Genomic DNA, 20,187 nt, shown 5'->3' with positions numbered 1-20,187 from the left:
AATATATCGTCCATAGGATCTATAATTTGGTTTGTTTGAGAAAAAGCGACCGATTCCTTATTGCAATTGCCACCCCTCCTTTCTTCCGATCAGCTGGTGCCAGTAGCACATGCGGGAATCTTTTATGTTTTAATCTACTCGTATCTTCACTGTTTAAGTGAGTCTCCTGTACACACAATATGTCTGCATTGTTCTTCAATGCTTCTTTCCATAATGTTGACCTCTTGTATGGGGAATTTAGACCTTTGGCATTAATAGATATGAATTTAACCCCCATCTAAATGTTTTGTCATATTTGCTAAATGTCTCTGCTGTGTATATTTTCTCCCTTTTCTCTTATGTGAACTGATGGGGCACACTGTTACACTCTCAATTTCATACTCCTCTACATTACTGATGCCCACGTCCATCGTATGACCACGTCGCTTCATACCCCCCTCTTTCTTTCCCGCAATTCCGACTGGAAGTTTCTTCAGCTGTAAATAAAAAAAACAAACAAACACAAGTAACTGTTGCACAAGTAACCTTGCTCTCAAGAGCGAAAACATAGGGTGCCCTTATGGGCTTCCCATATCGGGTATCAGGAGCCAAACTTAGGGCTATCAAACAAAATTTGGCCTGGGCTCTGACATATTCCCCAGGAGTAGACCAGGAAAAAGAAAAATGCCTGTTCAAAAGAGAAACAGAAAAATAAAACCAAATAGAATAAAAAAGGAAAAAATTTAGGAAAAAATGTAGGTAAATTCTCAGTGTAGAGAAAAGAAAAAAAAAAAAGGAGAAAAAACAGAAAACCAAGATCTCCAAGAAATCCAGGAAAAGGGTCCATGTCCAAGTCCCGATATCGTATGGGGTCCATGCCATAAGTGACCCCCGGCTTCTTCAGACCCGAATTTTCTTCCCAAAGAGGGGCATTACTGCTCTTTATGCAAATGGCGAATCCCAAAGAACTCTTCTGTAAAGGATCAATTAGCAGAGTTCAATTCCGGTTTTTAAATCTCTGTTCCTGGCGGCTTAAACACTTTCTCTACATGCAGAATTCATGCTTTGGACCATTCCTCCGCGATTTGTCGTGGTAGTGGGTTTCTTTCCAGGCCTTCCCTGGCTATAGAGGATAGATTCCACTCCTTGCAGAGTCGTAAGGCTTGTTCCGGGCTGCTTGCCACATGCTTGTGCCCATCTTTAGTTATTATGAGCTTTACTGGGATACCCCATTTGTATGGGATGTTGTTTTCCCTTAGTATCATGTGCATGATGAGAATGCCTTTCTGCGTGTTAAAGTGAATGCCGATAAGTCTGCATATATGGATATAACTGAAAAACCAATCAGGCACAGATGGCGGGTTTCGAGCTGCCTCCATCACTTTTTCTTTGATGTGGAAGAAATGTTTTCTAACTATTACATCTCTGGGTATTGAGGCTGGGAGATGCTTAGGCTTAGGAAGCCTGTGGGCTCTGTCCAGAACCAGATCCATCTGCGTAGAGTCCGGCAACAGGCATGAGAAATAATCAGTGAGAAATTCTTTGAGCGTATCTATTTTAACCGTCTCTGAAATGCCTGAAATACGTTGTTGCGGCGTGATCTGTCCTCCATATCCGCTATTTTGAGCTTTAGTGCGTTTACCTCTTCATCTATAGACACAACTGAATCCACCACCTCATTGTGTGCCGTTGTTAGCTCCGCCATTTTATCTTCTATGTGAGACATGCGTTCTCCTATAGCATTAATGTCCCTTTGCATAGATCTAAGCATATTTTGCATATCTTTTTTTAAATGTGGACATTATTTCAGACATAAGCTGTCTCATAGTGTGCTCATTGAGTGGCTCTGCAGCTGTAACATTTGTAAGCGATGCCTGTACTTTGTAGTGCTGCTGGTATCTTTCAGGCCTCTTCCAGGAGAGGAAGCCTGGGGCTGGATTACTGGGTCCTCCACCTGGTCCCTCTCCTCCTGGCCCGTGTGCTCCCTGAGTGTATCCCAGTCCTGTTCTTCTTCCCTGCGGTTATAGGGGCTGCTCCCTCCATGTTTCCCTTCTGTTGTCCCCTGCATGATGTCTCCTACCTCTCCCAGCCTGCTTGGAGTTGTGGATTACAGCGCTGCCACGTTGTGTTTTTGCTTTTCGGCACCATTTTGAGTGCCCTCTGTAAAGTAAAGGAGACAAACTCTAGCACAGCGCCACCTATTGGAAGTAGCGATCCTAAAAGTCACAAGTGGATTTTTAACAATCCTTTGCAATATGACTCAGGATATATAAGCAAGATCAGAATCCCAATTTGCAGACACGGTGTTTCGGGGTGCTTGCCCCTCGTCAGTGCAAAGTATGGGGGTGTCTGATCTGGCTCATGAGAAAGCTATGTGGGGACCACGGGGGAACACTATTCTCCTTAAGGAGACTTTGCAAGCCAGTCTGGCTGCCAAGGAAGGGGACTTATAGCTGCCACGCCCCTCTAAGAAATATTCAAATTGTCTCTCCAGTATAGGATGCTGAGGGATTTTTTTTGCGCAACCAGTTTGCTGTAAAGTAATGAGTGTTCTTTAATGCAATTGAACTCCTCCAACCAGGATGCCACAGATCCCACCTTTTTCTTCATTTTTGTAATAAAAACATCTACAATTAATTATGGAATGTTATCATGAAAAAAATTGCTTGTCTTATTCTGTGTTGACATTCTTAATGTTATCATTTTAGATGTAAACCCTCCTTCAATCTTACAAATGAACAGCAGCATATAATAAACCATGATATTCAAAAGGGGCATATTGTAAAAATCATGGCTTTTGCTGGTAAGTAAACGGTACAATGAAATAGGATTTAGGTGGCTCAACATATCTATAATACTAGACTGATATTACAGTGTGATTATAAAGTGTGGAATTAAGACTGTGTGCGCACTTAGCGTTTTTACCTGTGTTTCCGCAGCGTTTTGAAATACAGCGTTTTAATGCCAAAAGGCATGCGTTTTGATTTTCAAGCAAAGTCTATGGGAAATAGGGATTTCTTGTGTGCACAATGCTGTTAAAAACGCTGCGTTTTAGTTGCAGTAAATTTGGCAAAATCTCAACGTTTAAAAAAGCAGCATGTCAATTGTTTTTGCCATTTTGGTTGCGTTTTGCTAACATTGAAGTCAATGAGAAGTTGCAAAACGCAATCAACATCAAAATTCTAGCGTTTAACATGCTTTTTTGAGGCAGAAAACATGCTTTTTGGACCAATTAAATGCATGCGTTTTTGACAATATTAATGGCATGATTTGTCCCTTTACTTACACACACACACACACACACACACACACACACACACAGTCAATTACCATATTTTTCGCTTTATAAGACGCACCGGAATATAAGACGCACCCCAAATTTAGACATAAAAAAGGTAATAAAAAAGAAAAATGGGGTCCGTCTTATACTCCGGTGTTCTCTTACCGGAGGGGGGCAGCAGTGGTGGTGAAGCGGGGTCACAGCAGGCACAGGTTATGCTGGCAGGCGCGGCGGGTCAGTGGCAGCGGGGTCCGTGGTTGCAGGTGCCGTGGCGTCCGTGGTTGCAGGAGCCGTGGAGTCCGTGGTGGCGGCAGCAGCGGTGGCGGGTGAGCCGTGCAGCAGGCCGGTGCAGTGAGTGTACGCGGTCCCAGTTCAGTGGTGGCAGCGGAAGCGGTGACGGCTCAGTGGTGGAGCAGACGGATGCGGTGTTTTCCCAGTGTGTCCACGGTCCCGATTCAAGTAATGGCGCCCGGAGCGACGCATGCACAGATGGAGCTCTCATCCAAGGGCTCCATCTGCGCACGCGCTGACTCCCGGAGCAGCGCATGCGCAGATGGAGCTCTCATCCAAGAGCTCCACCGGCGCCATCATTTGAAAGTGGGACTGCGGACAACTGGTAACATGCTGCACAGCCGCCCGCCCCGCACGCACAGAGTCGCAGCCAGCAGGCTGCCCGCCCACCCTGCGTACAAGCCGCCGGGTACCTGTGCTTGCGTGCGGTGGCAGCCGGGTACCCGTGGCTGTGTGCGGGCGGCAGCTGGGTGACTGTGTGAGGGCGGCCGCCGGATGCGTGTGTGAGGGCGGCTGCCGACTGCCGCTCGCACACAGTAACCTGGCTGCCGCCCGCACACAGCCATAGGTACCCGGCTGCCACTGCACACAAGCACAGGTACCCAGCTGCCGCCCGCACACAGTACCCGGCTGCCACCTGCACACAGCCACGGGTACCCGGCTGCCACCGCACGCAAGCACAGGTACCCGGCCGCTTGCATGCAGCCACAGGCACCCGGCCGCCCGATCGCCTCAGACAGGACCGACCCCCCCCCCCCCCAGGTACCGCTTTATAAGACGCACCCCCCATTTTTCTCCCAAATTTTTGGGAGGAAAAGTGCGTCTTATAAAGCGAAAAATACGGTAAATGTATGAAAATCAATTAATGTAAATTTATGCATAAATATTAGCACACAGTTATCATTTTAATAAAATAAGCCATTTTTTATATGATTTTAATAATGATATCTGTTATTTTTTTCCTTTTTTTTTTATAGTGTTTGTATGTTTAAACTTTATTTAGCATTGTATTTGTAGTCAAAACACATCTGACTTTAGGCAGTGAAAAAGCAGGTAAAATGCGGTAAAAACACAAGCGTATTTATAGCATTTTTGTGGTCAAAACCAACTTTGGCAAAAACCATTTCTGCCAGAGGATGCGTTTAGAACTGCAACTACCTCGACGCAAAGTGCGCACATAGCCTAAGACCATTAAACATGGTACCATTCATCTTTCCAGTTTTCCACAGATTCATCGTGAATATACTTTTTCAAGTTTCAATTTTACTTATTTTACTTCACTGCCACAGAACTTAAAGGGAACCTGTCAGGTGCAGTATGCACCCAGAATCATGAGCAGTTCTGGATTCATATTGCTAATCCCTGCCTAACTGGTGGGAGGGGAAACGGTGGTATTTGCAGAGAAAGACCATGGATGGCATACATACATCACCTCATGTCACGTTATATTGATGACCGTGCAGTGAGGTCTGTGCGGCTCTGTCGAGCGGCGGGCAGTGAGGTTTGTGCGGTGGGCAGTGGGGTACGAGCCATTCTGAAGATGTTGGCAGTGAGGGCTTCAAATAATGGCACCCAGAGTTGGTGCGTGCGCTGATGGATCTCTTAGCTCAAGCGAAGCTCAAGCTCTCATCTGCGCATGCACCGACTTTGACCGCCATTTCTTTGAAGCCCACACCGTCGACCTCTTCAGAATGGCTCGTACCTCACTGCCTGCTGCACGACAGAGCCGCTGCACAGGCCTGACTGCCGCCACACAACAGAACAGCACCCACTACCTAGGTACAGAGCAGCGCCAGTTTCCCCAGGACGGTGTGTGTATATACATACATAAGTGTGTATATGTGTGTGTATGTATATGTGTGTGTGTATGTATATGTGTGTCTGTGTGTGCGTGTGCGTATATATATATATATATATATATATATATATATATATATATATATATATATAATATATATACAGGGCTGTATTTTGCCTTCGTGCTGCCCTAGGCACTTTAAGTGGTCGCGCCCCTTAGTGACAACGTAATACTGAGTTTTCGCACACGACATCTGTTTAAGGCAGATCTACTCTGTAAAACACTTGAAAAAGTATCAATGAGAAACGAAGGGCACTAACCCCCCCCAATGGGGATCACCACGGGCACATCAAAACATAGCATGAGTATAAAATATTCCCACCACACTGTCCCCACTTATATACTGTGACTGTCACACTGCCCCTAATAAACTACACACTGCCCTCCCTTATAAATTATACCCACCACACCTTCCTCAATTATGAAATATGATCTGCACATTGACCTCACATCATGCTGCCCCCTCCTCACAATGTCCCATGCTTGCTGCCCCCTCCTCACAATGTCCCATGCTTGCTGCCCCCTCCTCACAATGTCCCATGCATGCTGCCCCCTCCTCACAATGTCCCATGCATGCTGCCCCTTCCTCACAATGTCCCATGCATGCTGCCCCTTCCTCACAGTGTCCCATGCATGCTGCCCCCTCCTCACAATGTCCCATGCATGCTGCCCCCTCCTCACAGTGTCCCATGCATGCTGCCCCCTCCTCACAATGTCCCATGCATTCTGCCCCCTCCTCACAGTGTCCCATGCATGCTGCTCCCTCCTCACAATGTCCCATGCATGCTGCTCCCTCCTCACAATGTCCCATGCATGCTGCTCCCTCATCACAGTTTCCCATGCATGCTGTTCCCTCCTCACAATGTCCCATGCATGCTGCCCCTCTCCATGAGCTCCTAATGCTGCCTTCCTCTTTTTCATAATGACACCTCCATGCTGCCCCATTCATCATACTAAGACCACCACACTAACGCTTATGCTGAGACACCCCTCCCACACACACACACACACACACACACTTCCCCACTCTTGATATTGACTCCCCTACATTGCTCCACTCCATACTGAGCCCACACATGCTGCCCCTTCTCCATAATGAGCTCCCAATGCTGCCCCCCTCTCATTCTGAGTCCTTACACTCCCCCGCCATCGATTTTGTCATTGCACTATCCCTCAACCCTTGTCCTCTGTCTCTAGGATTGGCCCCTCTCTCCCATTCCCCCAGCAGCAGCCACTCTCCCCCCGCCTTCACCAGCAGCCTCTCCCCCAGCATCAGCCTCTCTCCCCCCAGCCCCCACAGAATCAACCTCTCTCCCCCCCAGCGTCCCCCAGCTTCAGCCTCTCTCCCCCCAGCCTCCCCCAGCATCAGCCTCTCTCCCCCAGCTTCCCCCAGCATCAGCCTCTCTCCCCCAGCTTCCCCCAGCATCATCCTCTCTGCCCCCAGCATCAGCCTCTCTGCCCCCAGCATCAGCCTCTCTGCCCCCAGCATCACCCTCTTTTCTCCCAGCATCAGCCTCACTCCTCCCAGCCTCCCCCAGCATCAGCCCCCCCAGCATCAGCCTCCACCCTCCCAGCCTCCCCCAGCATCAGCCTCCCCCCTCCCAGCCTCCTCCCTCACAGCCTCTCCCAGTATCAGCCTCCCCCAGCAGCAGCCTCTCTCCCCCCAGCCTCCCCCAGCATCAGCCTCCCTCAGCATCAGCCTGTCTCCTCCCAGCCTCCCCCAGCATCAACCTCTCTCCCCCCAGCGTCCCCCAGCTTCAGCCTCTCTCCCCCCCAGCGTCCCCCAGCATCAGCCTCTCTCCCCCAGCTTCCCCCAGCATCAGCCTCTCTCCCCCAGCATCAGCCTCTCTCCCCCAGCTTCCCCCAGCATCAGCCTCTCTGCCCCCAGCATCAGCCTCTCTGCCCCCAGCATCAGCCTCTCTTCTCCCAGCCTCCCTCAGCATCAGCCTCACTCCTCCCAGCCTCCCCCAGCATCAGCCTCCACCCTCCCAGCCTCCCCCTGCATCAGCCTCCCCCCTCACAGCCTCTCCCAGTATCAGCCTCCCCCAGCATCAGCCTCTCTCCTCCCAGCCTCCCCCAGCATCAGCCTCCCCCAGCATCAGCCTCTCTTCTCCCAGCCTCCCCCAGCATCAGCCTCTCTCCTCCCAGCCTCCCCCAGCATCAGCCTCCCCCAGCATCAGCCTCCCCCAGCATCAGCCTCTCTCCTCCCAGCCTCCCCCAGCATCAGCCTCCCTCAGCATCAGCCTCTCTCCTCCCAGCCTCCCCCAGCATCAGTCTCCCCCTTCCAGCCTCCCCCAGCATCAGCCTCTCTCCTCCCAGCCTCCCCCAGCATCAGCCTCCCTCAGCATCAGCCTCCCTCCTCCCAGCCTCCCCCCTCCCAGCCTCCCTCAGCATCAGCCTCCCCCCTCCCAGCCTCCCCCAGCACCAGCCTCTCTCCTCCCAGCCTCCCGCAGCATCAGCCTCTCTCCTCCCAAACTCTCCCAGCATCAGCCTCCCCCAGCATCAGCCTCTCTCCTCCCAGCTTCCCCCTCTCTCCTCCCAGCCTCCCCCAGCATCAGCCTCTCTCCTCCCAGCCTCCCCCAGCATCAGCCTCCCCCAGCATCAGCCTCTCTCCTCCCAGCCTCCACCAGCATCAGCCTCTCCCATCCCAGCCTCCCCCAGCATCAGCCTCTCTCCTCCCAGCCTCCCCCAGCATCAGCCTCCACCCTCCCAGCCTCCCCCCTCACAGCCTCTCCCAGTATCAGCCTCCCCCAGCATCAGCCTCTCTCCTCCCAGCCTCCCCCAGCATCAGCCTCTCTCCTCCCAGCCTCCCCCAGCATCAGCCTCTCCCATCCCAGCCTCCCCCAGCATCAGCCTCTCTCCTCCCAGCCTCCCCCAGCATCAGCCTCCACCCTCCCAGCCTCCCCCAGCATCAGCCTCCCCCCTCACAGCCTCCCCCCTCACAGCCTCTCCCAGTATCAGCCTCCCCCAGCATCAGCCTCTCTCCTCCCAGCCTCCCCCAGCATCAGCCTCCCCCAGCATCAGCCTCTCTTCTCCCAGCCTCCCCCAGCATCAGCCTCCCCCAGCATCAGCCTCTCTCCTCCCAGCCTCCCCCAGCATCAGCCTCCCTCAGCATCAGCCTGTCTCCTCCCAGCCTCCCCCAGCATCAGCCTCCCCCTCCCAGCCTCCCCCAGCATCAGCCTCTCTCCTCCCAGCCTCCCCCAGCATCAGCCTCCCTCAGCATCAGCCTCCCTCCTCCCAGCCTCCTCCAGCATCAGCCTCTCTCCTCCCAGCCTCCCTCAGCATCAGCCTCCCTCCTCCCAGCCTCCCCCAGCATCAGCCTCTCTCCTCCCAAACTCTCCCAGCATCAGCCTCCCCCAGCATCAGTCTCTCTCCTCCCAGCCTCCCCCAGCATCAGCCTCTCTCCTCCCAAACTCTCCCAGCATCAGCCTCCCCCAGCATCAGCCTCTCTCCTCCCAGCTTCCCCCTCTCTCCTCCCAGCCTCCCCCAGCATCAGCCTCCCCCAGCATCAGCCTCTCATCCCAGCCTCCCCCAGCATCAGCCTCTCTCCTCCCAGCCTCCCCCAGCATCAGCCTCCACCCTCCCAGCCTCCCCCAGCATCAGCCTCCCCCCTCCCAGCTTCCCCCCTCACAGCCTCTCCCAGTATCAGCCTCCCCCAGCATCAGCCTCTCTCCTCCCAGCCTCCCCCAGCATCAGCCTCCCCCAGAATCAGCCTCTCTTCTCCCAGCCTCCCCCAGCATCAGCCTCCCTCAGCATCAGCCTGTCTCCTTCCAGCCTGCCCCAGCATCAGCCTCCCCCTCCCAGCCTCCCCCAGCATCAGCCTCTCTCCTCCCAGCCTCCCCCAGCATCAGCCTCCCTCATCATCAGCCTCCCTCCTCCCAGCCTCCTCCAGCATCAGCCTCTCTCCTCCCAGCCTCCCCCCTCCCAGCCTCCCTCAGCATCAGCCTCCCTCCTCCCAGCCTCCCCCAGCATCAGCCTCTCTCCTCCCAAACTCTCCCAGCATCAGCCTCCCCCAGCATCAGCCTCTCTCCTCCCAGCTTCCCCCTCTCTCCTCCCAGCCTCCCCCAGCATCAGCCTCCCTCAGCATCAGCCTCTCTCCTCCCAGACTCCCCCAGCATCAGCCTCTCTCCTCCCAAACTCTCCCAGCATCAGCCTCCCCCAGCATCAGCCTCTCTCCTCCCAGCTTCCCCCTCTCTCCTCCCAGCCTCCCCCAGCATCAGCCTCCCCCAGCATCAGCCTCTCTCATCCCAGCCTCCCCCAGCATCAGCCTCTCTCCTCCCAGCCTCCCCCAGCATCAGCCTCCACCCTCCCAGCCTCCCCCAGCATCAGCCTCCCCCCTCCTAGCTTCCCCCCTCACAGCCTCTCCCAGTATCAGCCTCCCCCAGCATCAGCCTCTCTCCTCCCAGCCTCCCCCAGCATCAGCCTCTCTTCTCCCAGCTTCACCCAGCATCAGCCTCCCCCAGCATCAGCCTCTCTCCTCCCAGCCTCCCCCAGCATCAGCCTCCCTCAGCATCAGCCTCTCTCCTCCCAGCCTCCCCCAGCATCAGCCTCCACCCTCCCAGCCTCCCCCAGCATCAGCCTCCCCCCTCCCAGCTTCCCCCCTCACAGCCTCTCCCAGTATCAGCCTCCCCCAGCATCAGCCTCTCTCCTCCCAGCCTCCCCCAGCATCAGCCTCCCCCAGCATCAGCCTCTCTTCTCCCAGCCTCCCCCAGCATCAGCCTCCCCCAGCATCAGCCTCTCTCCTCCCAGCCTCCCCCAGCATCAGCCTCCCCCAGCATCAGCCTCTCTCCTCCCAGCCTCCCCCAGCATCAGCCTCCCTCAGCATCAGCCTCTCTCCTCCCAGCCTCCCCCAGCATCAGCCTCCCCCTCCCAGCCTCCTCCAGCATCAGCCTCTCTCCTTCCAGCCTCCCCCCCTCCCAGCCTCCCTCAGCATCAGCCTCCCTCCTCCAAGCCTCCCCCAGCATCAGCCTCCCCCAGGAGCAGCCTGTCTCCTCCCAGCCTCCCCCAGCATCAGCCTCTCTCCTCCCAAACTCTCCCAGCTTCAGCCTCCCCCAGCATCAGCCTCTCTCCTCCCAGCTTCCCCCTCTTTCCTCCCAGCCTCCCCCAGCATCAGCCTCCCTCAGCATCAGCCTCTCTCCTCCCAGCCTCCCCCAGCATCAGCCTCCCTCAGCATCAGCCTCCCTCCTCCCAGCCTCCCCCAGCATCAGCCTCCCCCCATCCCAGCCTTCCACAACATCAGCCTCCCCCCTCCCAGCCTCCCCCAGCATCATACTCTCTCCTCCCAGCCTCCCCCAGTATCAGCTTCTCTTCCCCCAAGTCTCCCCCAGTATCAGCCTCTCTCCTCCCACCCCATACGCAGATGTGTATATATATATATGTATATATATATATGTGTATATATATATATATATATATATATATATATTTACAGTTAGGTCCAGAAATATTTGGACAGTGACACAAGTTTTGTTATTTTAGCTGTTTACAAAAACATGTTCAGAAATACAATTATATATATAATATGGGCTGAAAGTGCACACTCCCAGCTGCAATATGAGAGTTTTCACATCCAAATCGGAGAAAGGGTTTAGGAATCATAGCTCTGTAATGCATAGCCTCCTCTTTTTCAAGGGACCAAAAGTAATTGGACAAGGGACTCTAAGGGCTGCAATTACCTCTGAAGGCGTCTCCCTCGTTAACCTGTAATCAATGAAGTAGTTAAAAGGTCTGGGGTTGATTACAGGTGTGTGGTTTTGCATTTGGAAGCTGTTGCTGTGACCAGACAACATGCGGTCTAAGGAACTCTCAATTGAGGTGAAGCAGAACATCCTGAGGCTGAAAAAAAAGAAAAAATCCATCAGAGAGATAGCAGACATGCTTGGAGTAGCAAAATCAACAGTCGGGTACATTCTGAGAAAAAAGGAATTGACTGGTGAGCTTGGGAACTCAAAAAGGCCTGGGCGTCCACGGATGACAACAGTGGTGGATGATCGCCGCATACTTTCTTTGGTGAAGAAGAACCCGTTCACAACATCAACTGAAGTCCAGAACACTCTCAGTGAAGTAGGTGTATCTGTCTCTAAGTCAACAGTAAAGAGAAGACTCCATGAAAGTAAATAAAAAGGGTTCACATCTAGATGCAAACCATTCATCAATTCCAAAAATAGACAGGCCAGAGTTACATTTGCTGAAAAACACCTCATGAAGCCAGCTCAGTTCTGGAAAAGTATTCTATGGACAGATGAGACAAAGATCAACCTGTACCAGAATGATGGGAAGAAAAAAGTTTGGAGAAGAAAGGGAACAGCACATGATCCAAGGCACACCACATCATCTGTAAAACATGGTGGAGGCAACGTGATGGCATGGGCATGCATGGCTTTCAATGGCACTGGGTCACTTGTGTTTATTGATGACATAACAGCAGACAAGAGTAGCCGGATGAATTCTGAAGTGTACCGGGATATACTTTCAGCCCAGATTCAGCCAAATGCCGCAAAGTTGATCGGACGGCGCTTCATAGTACAGATGGACAATGACCCCAAGCATACAGCCAAAGCTACCCAGGAGTTCATGAGTGCAAAAAAGTGGAACATTCTGCAATGGCGAAGTCAATCACCAGATCTTAACCCAATTGAGCATGCATTTCACTTGCTCAAATCCAGACTTCAGACTGAAAGACCCACAAACAAGCAAGACCTGAAGGCTGTGGCTGTAAAGGCCTGGCAAAGCATTAAGAAGGAGGAAACCCAGCGTTTGGTGATGTCCATGGGTTCCAGACTTAAGGCAGTGATTGCCTCCAAAGGATTCGCAACAAAATATTGAAAATAAAAATATTTTGTTTGGGTTTGGTTTATTTGTCCAATTACTTTTGACCTCCTAAAATGTGGAGTTTTTGTAAAGAAATGTGTACAATTCCTACAATTTCTATCAGATATTTTTGTTCAAACCTTCAAATTAAACGTTACAATCTGCACTTGAATTCTGTTGTAGAGGTTTCATTTCAAATCCAATGTGGTGGCATGCAGAGCCCAACTCACGAACATTGTGTCACTGCCCAAATATTTCTGGACCTAACTGTGTGTATATGTGTGTATATATATATATATATATATATATATATATATATATATATATATATATATATATATATATATATATATATATATATATATAATCACACACACACACACACATACATATATATATAATGTATATGTATATGTGTTGATGTGTATGTATATGTGTATGTATGTATGTATATATATTATATATATATATATATAATTTATTTTGCCTTTATTCTGTCTGTCTGTCTTGCTCCAAAATGACGTCATTACAGTGACAACCGTCGCGTTGGCCGCTCGGCTCGGCCCCGGCCCGCACACATTGGCCGCTCGGCCCAACCCCCGCACACATTGGCCGCTCGGCCCCACCCCCAGCACACATTGGGCACCTATACACCTCCGCCCCCAGGACTACTCCACCTATTATACTCCTCTCCCCCCAGGACTACTCCTCCTATTATCCATTCCTCTTCCCCCAGGACTACTCCTTCTATTATACTCCTCTCCCCCCAGGACTACTCCTCCTATTATCCTCCTCTCCACCCAGGACTACTCCTCCTATTATACTCCTCTCCCCCCAGGACGACTACTCCTATTATACTCCTCTCCCCCCAGGACTACTCCTCCTATTATACTCCTCTCCCCCCGGGACTACTCCTCCTATTATCCTCCTCTCCCTCCGGGACTACTCCTCCTATTATACTCCTTTCCCCCCAGGACTACTCCTCCTATTATACTCCTCTCTCCCCAGGACTACTACTCCTATTATACGCCTCTTATTTTAGTCCTCCTATTATACTCCTCTCTGAGGGGTGCGCAGTATGGGGGATGGAGCACGATGGGGGGTGCGCAGCATGGGGGGATGGAGCACGATGGGGGGTGCGCAGCATGGGGGCATAAAGCACGATAAGAGGTGCGCACCATGGGGAGATGAAGCACGATGGGTGCGCAGCATGGGGGGATGAAGCACAATGGGGGTGCGCAGCATGGGGGGGATGAAGCACGATAGGGGTGCACAGCATGGGGGATGGAGCACGATGGGGGGGTGCGCAGCATGGGGGATGGAGCACGATGGGGGGTACGCAGCATGGGGGATGGAGCACGATGGGGGGTGCGCAGCATGGGGGATGGAGCACGATGGGGGGAGCGCAGCATGGGGGATGGAGCACGATGGGGGTGCACACCTCTCCCCAAAACACACACACCGCCACACACGCACTGCACAACACACCACACACACACTGGGAACCACAAACACCACCATACACAGACACCCACACACATAGACAACGCCGCACACACCCAACACACAAACACCGTGGTACACACACATATACTCACACACCGCGCAACGCACATACTGCACAAAACATACCTCCCTCCAAAACACACACACCCCCACACAAACCGTGTAACACATACAGCACCACACACACGGCTCCCTTGAATTTTTCAACGTTTTCCAACATTTCAGGCTTCAAACAAGATACAACTTTTAATGTTGTGGTGAAGAATCAACAAGTGGACACAATTGTGAAGTTGAACGAAATTTATTGCTTATTTTTAAACTTTTACAAAAAATAGTAAACTGAAAATCTGTAATCGCCGCAAAAGGTGGCGCTACAAAGTATTAACTTAAAGGGGCCGAATAATATTGCACGCCCCAATTTTCAGTTATTTATTTTTTTTATAAAAGTTTAAAATAAGCAATACATTTCGTTTAACTTCATAATTGTGTCCCACTTGTTGATTCTTCACCATAACATTAAAATTTTTATCTTTATGTTTGAAGCCTGAAATGTGGGAAAAGGTTAAAAATTCAAGGGGGCCGAATACTATCGGTGGTTGCCATCGTAGCACAGGCTCATGTGATGACGCCTGCAGCTACGAAGTTTCACTTTCGTTTTTCCTCGGCTGGGAGCAGAGGGAAAAAGAAAGTGACTATTTCTGCTGTTTACAGCTGTATAGCTGTGATCAGCAGATAACGATCAGCGATCGGATTGCTGATCGCTATAGCCCCCTAGGAGGACTAGTAAAATAAAAAAAAAAAAGTTTTAAAAAACAAAAAAAAACACAAAAAACCTAAAAGTTCAAATCACCCCCCTTTCCCCCCATTGAAAATTAAAGGGTTAAAAAATAAATAAATATACACATATTTAGTATCGCCGCGTTCAGAAATGCAAGATCTATCAAAATATAAAATCAATTAATCTGATTGGTAAACTGCGTAGTGGCAAAAAATTCCAAACGCCAAAATTACGTTATTGGTCGCCGCAAGTTTTACGCAAAATGCAATAACAGGCGATGAAAATGTAGCATCTGCGCAAAAATGGTACCATTAGAAACGTCAGGTCGAGACGCAAAAAATAAGCAGTCACTGAGCCATAGATCCCAAAAAATAAGAACGCTACGTGTTTTGGTAAATGGCGCAAAACGTGCGCCACTTTTATTGGACAAACTTGTGAATTTTTTTTAACCCCTTAGATACAAGTAAACCTATACATGTTTGGTGTCTACAAACTCGCACCGACCTCAGGCATCATACCCACACATCAGTTTTACCATATAGCGAACACCGTGAATAAAACATCCCAAAAACTATTGTGCCATCACACTTTTTTTGCAATTTTTCCGCATTTGGAATTTTTTTGCTGTTTTCCAGTACACCATATGGTAAAACTGTGGTTTCATTTAAAACTACAACTTGTCCCGCAAAAAGCAAGCCCTTATATGGCAAGAATGACGGAAAAATAAAAAAGTTACGGCTCTCGGAAGAAGGGGAGCAAAAAACAAAAACGCAAAAAAACGGAAAGTGCCCCGGGGCTGAAGGGGTTAAAGTCTTCAAACTATATGGTCTATGAAACTAGAGGAAATCAGAAGAAAATCTAATCCTGCAGTCAGGCTCCTTCCTATTCATGCTGGCTGAGCTTTGAGCTGCCTGAATGTGTTCAGATTCACTTTAAATAGATCTGATGATGCTGATATACTTACCATGAATATCCAAGTTATAATAATGAAATTATAGCATTATGCCTAATATGAAAATGAACATTTTATCTTAATTGTACTATATTTAAGGATTATATATCTATTCTGAAATGGATTTTCAAAGTAAGTACACCAGCTTCCTAGTTTTGAAGATTTGCTACTGTATAAAATGAAACCATTCATTTGAGTTGTAAATAGGACATGTTACTATAATGTGCCATAAATATGTAACTTTTTTTTAACTGGTTTAAATGTCACTGTTCTTCTGAATATGGCTTTTTGGGGCTCCAGTGCCTCTGTGTAAGGCTAGTTTCACACTTGCGTTGTTTTGACACAAACGGAATCCGTCACTAATGTAGTACAGTTCATTTATTTACATTGGAAGTGCGTTACTATGGCGCGTGTGTGTGTCATGCAGTACCCGCTTGTGTCCACATGGTGTCGCGCTTCCACTGTAAATAAATGATCTGTACTGTATTTGTAACGGAGCCCGAATCCGTTAAAATAGCGCAAATGTGAAACGGCCCTTACAGTGACATTTTAGATTAGGTAAGAAAATACTTATTTATGGCAGGTGACAAATCCTCTTGAAAATCTGAACAAGTTTGCCAATGCATCCTTAGAATTGGAAACTGAAGATTATCAAAACCGATAAAAAAGAAAAATGTTGGCCATATGTAGCCCCCCAGGGAGGACAGAAAACTATTTTAGTTAAAATACTACCTGTAGTTGAATTTGTAAGATTTTGTTAGGTTGATGAAGTTTTTGAGATCGGAGAGGATTCTGTGAGGCTGCGCACCAACTGGAAAATGTATTTAAGCAGTATGCACAAACCCTTTATTTTATGTTCACCTTTTTAATATTGTGTATATGCTTTCTGCAGGTACTGGGAAAACCTCAACCCTTATTAAGTATGCAGAGCGGAGACCTCACCTACGCTTCCTGTATGCAACATTCAACAAATCCATTGCAAATCACGCTATCCAGGTTTTTCCCAAGAATGTTGTGTGCAAGACTTTCCACTCATTGGCTTATCAACACACAGGAATACTGTAAGTTTCTTAGTTGTTGCAGCCTTTTTTTTTTTATTATTATTGTTATTTTTGTTGTTGTTCTTATGATTATTGTTATTGGTATTATTAATAATTTAAAATAATTGTTTATTTCCCCAGCCACATTTAAGTACTTATCTTAATTGTTTTTTTTTCTTTTGTTTAAAAATTACCATTCAAAATTGATTGACATGGTAAACAAGACTCTTATGGTACTGACATATCAGGACTGGCGTTTTGTATGCCGACAGGTTGATATGGCAGCTGAGGGCCAACTTTACTGTCATCTTGGTATTTCTGTGAAGCAAAGTCACAGGCTGGCCTTCATAGGAGTTTTTACTATATACTGCAATACTATGGCAAGGCTTTGTTCACACATTGCTTTTTTTGCTTCTGTAGCCAAAACGCAGGTTTGTCTTTTTTGCTGTATTTTTTGCTGCGTTTTTTAGGATCCCAAAGTTCATCTTTGATTCCACCTTGTAAGCATGAACAATTCAATGTTAGGCCATTAATACAAGACGTGAAAACATTTTTTGCAAAAAGGACAATTTGATTAAATTACTTAGATAGAAACGTTTTTTATGTCTGAGAAAATAATGATTATTCTGAACAAAAAAAAATGGAAATCATGTATGAAGCACAGCCATGAACTAAGGTTACATGAGTTCATGAAAAAATACACAATTGGAAAAGTAGAAACAGCAGGGGGAAGTTGAATTGGTAGGACATTGTTTACTTAAAGGGGTGGTTCACCCATTTTTTTTTATTTTCTGTAGGAGTTCTACTTACAATTCTAGGTATTTTCTCCATTGGCTTGTATTTCCATTTCTGGCACTGAGCGGCGCTATCCTGCACGCTCAGTGCCTGTCACATGACCCCCTGGAGCTGTGGCCGCCAGCATCCTCTTATGTCCCGGCAAGTTCCGGGCTCTCAAACTTGACGGGTACGACAGAGGAGGCTGGCACCACTCAGATTGAGTGACAGGGCTGTGGGCGGTGACCACCGCACGATCACAGCCCAGCATCGAGGGGAGGAGCCGGAGGACGTGTGGAGCCGGCTAAGCGTCCTGCAGATGGTGAGGCATGGGGCGCCAGTGTGCAGTACAGGGGGGGTTCTTCAGCTGAAATCCCCCCCTGCACGTAAGTATGTGCTCACACTCTCCACCCGCCCGCTCTGCTGCGATGTCAGGAGAGCGGCCGGTAGTCGGGCAGTGTGATCATGGGCTCCTCCCAGCAGCACTGCAGGACGCAGCAAGACACTGACAGGCATGTCACCTCTGCCACCTGTCCTGCTGCATGGGACCAACTGTCTGCACTCTGTCACCTGCACCACAAGTCACAGAGTGGAGACAGTTGGTGACAGAGCACCTCTGCCCCCCCCTCTCTTCTTTCCCCACTCTCTTCTCTCTCCCCACTCTTCTCCCCCTCTTCTCTGCCCCCCTCTTATCCCTCTCCCTCCCCTTCCCCCCTCTCTCTCTATTCCCCCCCTCTCTCTATTCCCCCCTCCCCTCTCTTCTCCCCCCCTCCCCTCTCTTCTCCCCCCCTCCCCTCTCTTCTCCCCCCCCTCCCCTCTCTTCTCCCCCCCCTCCCCTCTCTTCTCCCCCCCCCCTCTCTTCTCCCCCCCCTCCCCTCTCTTCTCCCCCCCTCCCCTCTCTTCTCCCCCCCCCTCCCCTCTCTTCTCCCCCCCCCTCCCCTCTCTTCTCCCCCCCCTCCCCTCTCTTCTCCCCCCCCTCCCCTCTCTTCTCCCCCCCTCCCCTCTCTTCTCCCCCCCTCCCCTCTCTTCTCCCCCCCTCCCCTCTCTTCTCCCCCCCTCCCCTCTCTTCTCCCCCCCCCCTCTCTTCTCCCACCCCCCCTCCCCTCTCTTCTCCCCACCCCCCCTCCCCTCTCTTCTCCCCACCCCTCCCCTCTCTTCTCCCCCCCTCTCTCTTCTCCCCCCCTCTCTCTTCTCCCCCCTCTCTCTTCTCCCCCCCCTCTCTCTTCCCCCCCTCTCTCTTCTCCCCCCCCTCTCTCTTCCCCCCCCTCTCTCTTCTCCCCCCCCCTCTCTCTTCTCCCCCCCCTCTCTCTTCTCCCCCCCCTCTCTCTTCTCCCCCCCCTCTCTCTTCTCCCCCCCCTCTCTCTTCTCCCCCCCCTCTTTCCCCCCTCTCTCTTTCCCCCCCTCTTTCCCCCCCTCGCTCTTTTCCCCCTCTTCTCCCCCCCCTCGCTCTCTTCTCCCCCCTCGCTCTCTTCTCCCCCCTCGCTCTCTTCTCCCCCCCCTCGCTCTCTTCTCTCCCCCCTCGCTCTCTTCTCTCCCCCCTCGCTCTCTTCTCTCCCCCCTCGCTCTCTTCTCCCCCCCTCGTTCTCTTCTCCCCCCCCTCGCTCTCTTCTCCCCCCCCTCGCTCTCTTCTCCCCCCCCTCGCTCTCTTCTCCCCCCCCTCGCTCTCTTCTCCCCCCCTCGCTCTCTTCTCCCCCCCCTCGCTCTCTTCTCCCCCCCTCGCTCTCTTCCCCCCCCCCCTCGCTCTCTTCTCCCCCCCTCGCTCTCTTCTCCCCCCCTCTCTCTCTTCTCCCCCCCCTCGCTCTCTTCTCCCCCCCTCGCTCTCTTCTCCCCCCCTCGCTCTCTTCTCCCCCCCTCGCTCTCTTCTCCCCCCCTCGCTCTCTTCTCCCCCCCCTCGCTCTCTCCCCCCCTCGCTCTCTCCCCCCCTCGCTCTCTTCTCCCCCCCCTCGCTCTCTTCTCCCCCCCTCGCTCTCTTCTCCCCCCCCTCGCTCTCTTCTCCCCCCCCTCGCTCTCTTCTCCCCCCCCTCGCTCTCTTCTCCCCCCCTCGCTCTCTTTTCCTCCTCCCCCTCGCTCTCTTTTCCTCCTCCCCTCTCGCTCTCTTTTCCTCCTCCCCCCCTCGCTCTCTTTTCCTCCTCCCCCCCTCGCTCTCTTTTCCTCCTCCCCCCCTCGCTCTCTTTTCCTCCTCCCCCCCTCGCTCTCTTTTCCTCCTCCCCCCCTTGCTCTCTTTTCCTCCTCCCCCCCTCGCTCTCTTTTCCTCCTCCCCCCTCGCTCTCTTTTCCTCCTCCCCCCCTCTCTCTTTTCCTCCTCCTCCCCCCCTCACTCTCTTTTCCTCCTCCCCCCCCTCGCTCTCTTTTCCTCCTCCCCCCCTCGCTCTCTTTTCCTCCTCCCCCCCTCGCTCTCTTTTCCTCCTCCCCCCCCCTCGCTCTCTTTTCCTCCTCCCCCCCCTCGCTCTCTTTTCCTCCTCCCCCCCCTCGCTCTCTTTTCCTCCTCCCCCCTCGCTCTCTTTTCCTCCCCCCCCTCGCTCTCTTTTCCTCCCCCCCCTCGCTCTCTCTCTTTTCCCTCGCTCTCTCCTGGCATGGTCAGTACAGAAATCTCTCCATCGTGGAGGGGTGAGAGGGAGTAATAAACATGGAGTCCCTACTGTGTCTGTGTATTTATTTCTAATAAAGTATTTTTCTCTGTGTGATGGTTTTTTTTTTTTTTGTTTTTTTTTTAACCCTTTGTTGGAGATTCTTAATGGCCAGGTCAAACTTGGCCTGACATTAAGAATCTCGGGCTTTATACCAGCTGGTAAAACATAGCTGGTGTTAACCCCTTATTACCCAGCGTGCCACCTGCCACCAGGGCCACTGGAAGAGTTGGATACAGCGCCTGAAGATGGCGCTTCTATGAAAGCGCCATTTTCTGGGGCAGCTGTGGACT

General features: G+C 51.1%; 1 protein-coding gene across 2 annotated transcripts in view; it reads left to right on the top strand.

Moving 5' to 3' along the window:
- FBH1 (F-box DNA helicase 1) overlaps window positions 1–20,187 on the top strand; it is a 134,628-nt gene that overhangs the window by 71,952 nt on the left and 42,489 nt on the right. For both annotated transcript variants that reach the window (XM_075345329.1, XM_075345330.1), the window contains exons 8-9: window positions 2,688–2,782; window positions 16,347–16,515. In XM_075345329.1, coding sequence (XP_075201444.1) covers window positions 2,688–2,782; window positions 16,347–16,515 — 264 coding nt within the window. The remainder of the gene's footprint in view (window positions 1–2,687; window positions 2,783–16,346; window positions 16,516–20,187) is intronic.

Source organism: Anomaloglossus baeobatrachus, chromosome 4, assembly GCF_048569485.1.
Source record: "Anomaloglossus baeobatrachus isolate aAnoBae1 chromosome 4, aAnoBae1.hap1, whole genome shotgun sequence".
NCBI classification, from domain to species: Eukaryota; Metazoa; Chordata; class Amphibia; order Anura; family Aromobatidae; genus Anomaloglossus; species Anomaloglossus baeobatrachus.
Note: the sequence above shows the minus strand (reverse complement) of the source record. Positions and strands in the feature narration are given on the sequence as shown.